General features: G+C 31.8%; 1 protein-coding gene across 1 annotated transcript; it reads left to right on the top strand.

The window, feature by feature from the left end:
• Positions 1-916: 916 nt before the first annotated feature.
• On the top strand, positions 917-7396 carry LOC126692648 (tropinone reductase homolog). Its single transcript, XM_050388338.1, has 5 exons — positions 917-1137; positions 1239-1446; positions 6221-6437; positions 6516-6622; positions 7017-7396. The coding sequence occupies exons 1-5, from the start codon at positions 1049-1051 to the stop codon at positions 7188-7190; spliced, it is 795 nt and encodes a 264-aa protein (XP_050244295.1). The 5' UTR covers positions 917-1048; the 3' UTR covers positions 7191-7396.
• Positions 7397-10275: the final 2879 nt, after the last annotated feature.

Raw genomic sequence — 10275 nt, forward strand, 5'->3', positions numbered from 1 at the left:
TGTTTTAGAAAATTACACTTTTGATCCCTTAAAAATATTATTGATTCTTTTAAGAGTATTGTTATAATTACAAATTTTTTTATAACATTTTTACAAACAATTAAGGTAGCAAATTCTTATTGGTTCGCATTTGGGCTCACCACTTACATTATCAGTAATTTGTAAAAAAGTTTGTAGTTCAAACATTTTCCACATTTTAAAGACCATTAAAAAAATGTTTATAAGTCTAAAATCTAAAAAAGAAATATACAAGCCCAAAAAAATTAGTACAACAACAAAAATTATCAACAGTAAACTAAAAAAAAAAAAATTAAGTCTAGTCAACCAATTTTACTTAAAACAAACAATTTGACATTTTAAAAAATTTTAAACAATTAGTAGCTAAGCGACTAAGTAGCAATAAAGTTGAAAGCCGAAATCACTGCACATAACCAAGAGCAAAGCCGCCTCTCTAACTCTAAGTTCTGGCTCCATTCCTGCTTCCTAGTTGCTTATCCTAGTGATGCAATTGATCTCAAAAGACCAAGTCCAATTTGGGACAATCAAATGGGAAAAATCCACCCCCCGGGCCCTGGCCCTACGTTTCTCCGCTTCTTTTCTAATTTTAGATTGAATAAAATGGAATCTGCCCCTTGGTGCCTTCGAATGGGCCCTGGCCCTAGGTTTCTCCGCTTCTTTTCTAATTTTAGATTGAATAAAATGGAAGCTGCCCCTTGGTGCCTTTGAATTTTCGATCAAGGTTTGGACTTTGGATTCAGTTCTAGAAGGACGGCAGACGGTAACTAAGTGACGGTTTGTGGTTTGACTTTATATATATTCTACACTATCCTTTTGGGTTTTTTAATACTGCTCCTAAGCTAAGCAAGAATAGCATAAATCATAGTATATGGTAGTAGTTAACTATTTTTTTTTTTTTTTTTCAGGTAGTAACAGGCAATTTGATTATATAAAGAGTATTCGAGGGTTGTTTTTCTAAGCAGAGTACCCATTCTTATTACTTCTGCTTGTAAGTATTTGGCTTTGGAATACTTGAAAGGAGAAGAAGAATATGGCAGAAGCAGAGCCGAGTTTCAAGGACCCAAGATGGTCTCTTAAGGGCGTGACTGCTCTTGTCACCGGTGGAACCAAGGGCATTGGGTTAGCTTAGCCTTAGCCAGCCATATATCTCTCTCTCCTGCGGTTTTTTCACATTTCTTTTTAAATTCCAATTCTATTTGTTCATTTGAACTATTCATCAGGTATGCCATAGTGGAAGAGCTAGCTGCACTTGGAGCGGCAGTGCATATTTGTTCCAGGAACCAAACAGAGATCAGTGAGAGGGTAAAAGAATGGGAGAGTAAAGGGTTCAAAGTAAGTGGTTCAGTTTGTGACCTGACATCAAAAGCTCAGCGGGAGGAGCTGATTCAGACTGTGTCCTCTGTTTTTCATGGCAAGCTCAACATCCTCGTAAGCTTAGCACCTACAAACTCTTCTCTCTTTCTCATCCTCTTATTTTCTTCCCCCTCTAAGATTTTGGTTGATAGTCCTTAGATTTTACTTTAAATCATTATAATTAAATTTACTAACTTCCTTTTGTCCCAGAAACTTCTGCAAAAAGTAACAAGAGAAAACGGATAGTTTAAGATTTATGATGACATTCTTCTTAAGGTTTAATTAATTTTTTGATAATTTGAATAGTTACAGTAGAGGAAACAGATATTAACAAGAGAAATCGGATAGTTTAAGATTTATGATGACATTCTTCTTATTACAATCTGCATAGATAAGGTTTAATTAATTTTTTGATAATTTGAATAGATACAACAGAGAGGAGGATTTGAACTAGTGGTGGCAATTCTTGTTCATGTTGTGTTGATCAATTAGTATTCAATTATATGGTCAATACTAACTCGACACGTTTATTAAATGGGTCAAAATTCCCTAACTCTAACACAATTTGTTTATTAAACAGGTCAATTATGTCGATTTATTTATCAGATTTTATCTAAGCGAAAAAAAAAATTAATTTAGTATTAACCAAATTGATCTAAATTATGAAAAACCTAAAAAATACATTTTCTAATATAAAATTAAGAACTAACGAGTAAATGTATCACAAATAATCATTTAAAATTAGAATATATCTCAATATCACAAACAATCAATCACAATATGTTAATGAAAATAAATCATAACAACTAATAAGTTTATATATCTAGGGTTTGAAGGATAGATTTGTAAAATATCATTTAATTAAACGGGTCAAACGGATTCCAAAGATTGGATAACCCAACCTATTTATTAAACGGGTCTATCATATCAACTCGAATATGAGACGAACCCATTAAATCTCAACCTATAACTTGCTAATTTCATGTCGAATTGTGTTGTGTTCACGAGTCGTGTCAAATTTTGCCACCCCTAATTTGAACCTTAAATATAATGGACACACTAAAAAATGCTAACCAATTAAACTACAATATTCTTAACAGGTTTATTTATTTATTTGAAAACCAGATAGACAAAATGATAATCTTCTAATTAGGACCAATTATTACCTAGCCTAGACACGTTTCATACCTTAACTTTTTTTTGGTTTTGATCAATGGAAAATCTCTTTCAAAAGTCAACAAAAAATTTTAAAACAAACAAAAAAAAAAAATCGGCTCTTCAAGTTTAACATAAACCACTTTATCGCGTTGGTGCTTTTATCCCTTTCATTTTTTTCTCTTTTGCACAATCTTCTCCATTTTACTTCAAATGTAAGAACCAATTTTCCTCCTAATAGATAAGGTTTATTTATTTATTTGATAATTTAAATAGTTACTACAAAGAGGGAGATTTTAACCCCAAAATATAATTAACACACTAGGAGATATCAACTAATTGACCTACAAAACTTCTAACGTGTTTATTTATTTATTTGAGAACTGGATGGTCAAGGTTGATATTCTTCTAATTAGGACCAATCATTATCTTGGTTAGCACCTAGACCGTATGAAACAAGTCTAGGCTAGACATGTTATTGTTTTATGCCTTTCAAATGATCAATGGAAAATCTCTTTCAAAAGTCAATAAAAATTTATTAAAAACTTAAATAAGAAAAAGCAAAATAAAATTTTGTCTCTTTAAGATTAACATAAACCACTTTATCATTTGTTGGTGCTTTTATCCCTTTCATTTTTTCTCTTCCACACAATCTTCTCCATTTTATTTAAAATGTAAGAACCAATTTTTGTCCAGATAAATAAGATTTATTTATTTATTTGATAATTTGAATGGTTACAACAGAAAAAGAGATTCTAACCCCAAAATATAATTGACATACTAGAAGATGTCAACTAATTGAACTATAAAACTTTTACCATATTTATTTATTTATTTGAGAATTGGATAGTCAATGTTGATATTCTTCTAATTAGGACCAATTATTATAATATTATATTGGTTAGCAATTGGACCGTATGAAACATGTCTAGGCTAGACATGTTTCATGCCTTAACTTCATTTTAATTGCTGTATAGAAAATCTCTTTTAAAAGTCAACAAAAAAAAATTATTAAAAAAGGAAAAAGAAAAGAAAAAAAAGAAGCAAAATAAAATTTTGGCTCTGTAAGGTTAACATAAACCACTTTATCATTCGTTGGTGCATTATATCCCTTTTTTTTTTCTACCACACAATCTTCTCCATTTTATTTAAAATGTAAGAACCAATTTTTCTCCAAGCCCGTTAAAAGACTTTCCACCAATTTAGCAATTCAAAAAATTATTTTAAACAAGTTATATGAATCATTAAATAGGTTATATAACTAAAATTACACATAATTAATTTTATCAATTGTCACATAATGAATTAAAATAATTTGTCTCTATTTTAGAAGTAAATTTTCTCGGAAAGAGTCCATTTTATTTATTTTTGAATTAACATGTCATCTCTATATATTAAGAGAATTCAGAAAGTTAGTTATGGCTTTAAAAAATGTCAAAAATACCTTTAATCTAATTAGATAATCTTTATTCTTAAAAAATAAAAAATAAGGTTAAAATTGTAATTCAGCAAAATTCAAAAAAAAAAAAAAAAAACTATAGGATAAGCTTTTTTTTCTTAAAAATTAGTACACTCTCTATTTAATATATCCCACGCGCATTTAATATATTTTTTCTTAAAAACTAGCATACATTAAATCTAGCAATTTATTTATTTTCAAATCCTAAATTTTAATTTCTTAAAAATTTAGTTATGTGTAACCTCACTAACAATAAATAAATTCAAATTAAAAAATTACATTAAACTCAAAATAAAATAAAATAAGCCTCATCGCACATGCTCTAGTAGTATTATAAAATTTTAAGTGACATTACATTACTTGTATTTATAAACTTATAATATTTAATTGAATTATTGAATCGATCTTCAAATAAAAAAGATCATTGCTATTGCTGCTATTATCACTATCGCCATCATCACGATTAATTTACAGTTGCCGCTACCGCTACCACATCACCTTCACGTCGTCAATCACGATTGCTGTCAGCCTGTCACTACCACGCTATCACAGCACTATTGGTGGTTGTCACTACCACTATAAATAAAGCATTAGCTTGTAATGATTTGTGGACCATTTCATCCTACTCCTACCAAATGGTAGTAAGAAAAGAAGAAAAGCAATTAAGGATGCATCCAAACGTCATTTTCAGCTTGTCCACTAGTAATGGGTATTTGTATTTTGTAAATCCGGAAATGCTACGACTTTTTTCTTTTTCTTTTTTTCGGTAGAAAGATATGCTATGATATTAAATAGGAAGAAGTTTAACAATGAATTTGATTGTTATCTAAGGTTATAACTTCACTTAATATTTTTTATTAGATGTTAATTTTAACAAATCTATCATTAAATTATGGTTTTAAAAACAAAACCAAACCAGTTGGTTGAACCGGTTCAATCAAAAACTATGCACCAATCTAGTTCGATAAAACCCCTAAAACTAGCTAGAATCAATCAAAAATCGAGAATTGGGAGCAAAAATAGTTTATTGACCATACTAGTTTACAAAACCATGCATTAAATTACATTTTTTTTCTTATATACTTCATGCTTGTAAAATTTCTAAAATATCAAATGTTTAAATTTTAAGTTTTTGTAGTCTAAACTTACGCCAAAAAAAAAAAAAAAAAAACTTATAGATCGAATAGTAAATAACATATGATTGACATGAAATTTGATATATGTGTCAAGAACGTAAAGAGCATACAATCAAACGGTTAGAATTTCCAAGTATGTAGCCATGTTAATTGTTAAGTGGAAGTTATAACTTTAGGCTACAATCAAGTTTATAGCTAAATATTGTCCAAATTAGGAGAAAGTAGCAAGTGGCATAGCCACTACAGAGTTTTGTCTGCAACTTGCACACTATAGAAAGAGGTGCTGTTGATTTGTGGCCCAAATTCAACATAAAGATTATTTGAAATTATTGAGTATCTCTCTTCGATTACACCTCTTCTCATACAAAGGTAGACCTATATGAGAACTTTGCACAAAAGGCTCATGTTTATGTAAGATAAGAGGAGGATGTGATCCACCATATAAATTGAAGAATATTCTGAGAGAGGTTAAACTTGTTACACAAAAACTATTTTACATACACCCCTAAAAGCAACTAAAGTCGCAATTTCTAACGTTATAAAATAGTTTGTATGTAATAAACAGTTAAATATTACTCTTTTGAGATATTACACAATAGAAATTACAATTCCCCTAAAAATGATTAATCATGGAATAACAGAGAGATGCAAATTGGATAAGATTAGTCGAATTAATCCAAATAGGACTCCCACGCAAAAAAAAAAAAAAAAAAGGTATGAACTTATGCATTGAAGACTAGCATGCCAAATCAATTCGTAGGACGATGTTTGTTTTTATAACTTGAAAGCGTGACTTTAAATCACGTTTTCAGTTATAAATCATAATGTGTGTAAAACACGGAGTGCAAAAAACCATCTTAAAATGAAAAATTAATACAATTAGAGATGGATTAGATCACAGAGTCATGCGGTTGGAAGACGTAGTAATTAACAAAACTACAATATTTCCTTTCTGACTTGAGTGCTTAAGCTTCTACTGGACCTGGACCAGCAAATGCAATTTTAAGCTCCTAGATTATAATTTCTTCTTTTATCTTTCATTGAAATCAGATTGCTTTATGGTGTCTATGCTCTTCTAAAGCTGATTTTTCTGCTTTAGGTAAACAATGCCGGAACAGTGACACTCAAAGAAGCTACAGGATATACTGAAGAAGATTACTCGACTATAATGAATACCAATGTTGAGGCTCCCTACAATCTTTCTCAACTTGCACACCCCCTTTTGAAGGAATCAGGAGCAGGAAATATTGTGTTCATATCCTCTGTCGCTGGAGTGATAGCTCTACCTAAACTTTCTAGCTATGCAGCATCCAAAGGCACGTTATTTGTCACTAAAATAAAATGTTCTTGCTGTCAATAACTATTCTAGATTTTCTAACCTTGTTGATTTTCAGGAGCAATCAACCAAATAACAAAGAACTTGGCATGTGAATGGGCAAAGGACAATATTCGAGTAAACAGTGTCGCACCATGGGGTGTCAAAACCAACATTTTGCCAGCCGTAAGATCTTCCATCCCTGCGTCTCAATGTGAATTTCATAGCTGTGTTCCATGTTTTGCTCAAAAAAAAAAAAAAATGTTGTGTTTCATGTTATTATCTTTCGGATGACTACTTAAAATGGAAATTGTTAGAATTTTGTAGTTAAATAATTAAATTTACCGTATTCCAATAGTTTAAATTTTTGGGAGAATTATTAATTTAACATGGTATAGAAGGTTCTAAATTCGATTTCTATCTCCTCTACTTTACCTCCTATTTAAAATCTCACGTGCTGGTCTCGATAATTTAACATAAATATTTGTGGTTCCTCCTAGTTCTAGAGTTTGTCATTTTTCAAAATATTTACAAAGTATTACGAATTATTAATAACATTTCAAACACCATTTTGCCTCAGGATGTTGCTCATGCCGAGGATTTTATCAAGTTAATCGCACGAACTCCTCTGGGTCGTATTGCAGAGCCTAATGAGATTTCATCAGTGGTGGCGTTTCTTTGCCTTCCCGCCGCTTCATATATCACCGGGCAAGTAATTTGTGTCGACGGGGGATACACAGTGACTGGTTTCTAGCCAATTCATACATGATTTTTCATAATCTTCTATTGTGCCAATCCATCGAGTTTGTTTTCAGCTTTACATATAAAAATAACTTCTCATAAAAGTATAATAAGAAATCAAGGGAAAAATCTTCCTCTAATTAATGTGATGTTTTATGTTGTGGGGATCAAACTTTTAACATCTTTGTGGTGAATGACGTACACCGTTTAGTTCCTTTATTTTTGGGAATGATCTCTGTCGGTAGTGCGTTCATGTTCTAATGTATATTCCATGTTAAGCAGCAGCAGGGGCAAATATGGTGCATGCCCAAAAAAAAAAAACTAAGAAAATAAGCACTTATGTGCAGATATTAGAGAATTGAGGTAGCAAAAAAATTGGTGAGATAAATTCAAAAATATTCTTTTTGGGTAAATTATTTTTTAAACTTTATATTTTAGGGGTTGTTTCCATATCTTTTCAAAAGCTATAAGTTAAACCTGGTAGTTTAAGACAGTTACAAATTAAATCTTATAATTTCATTAATTTCAAACAAATTTTTTACTTTTAAAATCATTACAATTTATGCCTTGTATTTTTCAAGTTTGATTGAGGGGTTTAAATGATACAATTATTAAAGTTTGGGGTTCAATTTAAAACTCAAAACACTATAGGCTTTAATTTGTAACAACGCCTACAATATAGGGCTTAAAATGTCATTCTCCATTTATTTTAAAGACATTAATAAAAATCTTCTATCTCGCACTTAGTGATCCACTTTATACTTTACTAACTCCCAAATGTCTAACTTTTTTTTTTTTTTTTCTATTTTAAACTTTAATTATTTTATAAGGGGAAAAAATATGTAGCAAACTATGAGTGATAGAGCATAAAAGGGACACTCAAAATAGAACAAAGGATTTTCATTGTAAAGACATTAGGCTAATGACATTAGGCCAGTAAAGGGATTGGGGCCTAACCTAAATGGAACACTCACTACGCTAGTGAGCCCAACCCATCAATATAAGTTAACAATTACAGGTTTGTGTTTGACATTAATATTGGGTAGTCAGACAACAAACTTGAACATAAATATGATCAATTACCTACAATTACTCCTTGTTTTAATTATCATACCAAAAAAAAAAAAAACTCCTAGTTTTAATTATTAGTATTTCTCTACAATAACTCCTTGTTTTAATTATCAATAGCTCTCTCTCTCTCTCTCTCTCTCTCTCTCTCTCAAAGCCAAGCCTTAGAGTCAGTTTGGATAGAACTTATTTTGCTGAAATTGAAAACTGAAAACTGAAAACACTGTAGCAAAATAATTTTTAAATGTGTGAATAGTACTGTGGGACCCATTTTTAATGAAAAAGTTGATAAAAAGTGGAGTTTGTGGGACCCGTGAACAGTGCACAAGTGCACTGTTCACAGAAGACTGGGTCAACTGTTGCCGCTGAAAAGAAAAAAAAAAAAAAAAAAAGGAGTGAAAACGCAGACGCAGCACTTAAGTGCTATCCAAACTAGCACTTAGTGTCATGCGTGTTTGATAAATGAGTCAAGCTAATAAAAAAATGTTTATGAACAAACCCAATATAAACAAAGTTAAGTGAAGACTCGTTTAAGGCTCAATAAAAGGTATGATATGAGCTTGAATAATAAGTTCAAAATGATTTTCAAAGTGGGGGTTGATCCCCTTTTATAGAGGGAACTTGAGATTTGAGGAATGTCTAGGCTCATTTTCAGTTCACGTATGAAGTGACTTCTAGTAAATCTCCTCTCTATTGTCGGTAACGCCTGAAATTGAATTCCTCGTGATACTTGCAAAATTAGTGAAAGGTGTTCAATGTCTTGTAGGTGAAGAATTGTATTTGATATAAGGACAAAATCACATTGCTTACAAGACAATTGTTAAGTTATTGGCCAATCAAGAAGAGTTTAGAGGGAAAACAGTTACTTCGAGGGTAACTAACCTCATGAGTTGAAAGAATTGGGAAAAGGGAGAGAGAAAGAGTTGAAGAGAGAGAAAGCAATTGGATTAACTTTTCTGCTTAATTCTTATTAAAATGCTCATCGAGTCTTATATACAAGAATGACTCTATTTTCCCTCCAAAATTGCCAAGCTAACTAACTTCCTAACTAACATGCCAGCACAACAACTAACAAACCTAACATACAATGCAATACACCAAGTGCAATACACCAATTATCCATACATTTGTCCATATACCAGTGACTATTGCACTTAGAATTATCAATACAACCATGACTATGATACTTGGACGGCCAATCAAGAAGAGTTTAGAGGGAAGCCAGTTACTTCGAGGGTAACTAACCTCCTGAGTTGAGAGAATTGGAAAAGGGGAGAGAGAGAGAGAGAGCAATTGGATTAACTTTTTTGCTTGATTCTTATTAAAATGCTCATCGAGTCTTATATACAAGAATGACCCTATTTTCCCTCCAAAACTGCCAAGCTAACTAACTTCCTAACTAACATGCCAGCTCAACAACTAACAAACCTAACATATAATGCAATACACCAAGTGCAATACACCAATTATCCATACATCTATCCATATATCAATGACTATTACACAGAATTATCAATACAACCATGACTATGATACTTGAACTCCTAACAACTACCCACTCCATTAGAACATCTTGCCCATAAGATGAGGGAACTGTTGCTGAAGTGTCAAAAGGTCCTCCCAGGTAGCATCCTTAGAGGAACACCCTTGCCATTAAACCAAAAGCTGAGTAATAGTCCTCCTATGCAACTGGTGTGACATGGTCTATAGAATTGCCACAGTTTCAGAGGCAAGAACACCCTAGGAGTTGACAAAAGGCAAAAGAGCAAGGGGCACAATCTTGTGACCCAACTTAGCCTTCAAGCAAAAAACATGAAACACCAAGTGAATAGAAGAATCAACAAGAAGATCCAACCTATAAGCAACCTCACCAACCCTTTGGATAATCTTGAAAGGGCCAAAGAATCGAGGAGAGAGTTTATGAGAATCCCTATAGGCCACAGATTGCTATTTATAAGGTTGGAGTCTCAAGTAAACTCGGTCCCCAACTTGAAAAACTCTCTCAGTTTCCTGTAAATCATATTGTTGCT

This window comes from Quercus robur, chromosome 7 (genome assembly GCF_932294415.1).
Source record: "Quercus robur chromosome 7, dhQueRobu3.1, whole genome shotgun sequence".
Taxonomy (NCBI): Eukaryota; Viridiplantae; Streptophyta; class Magnoliopsida; order Fagales; family Fagaceae; genus Quercus; species Quercus robur.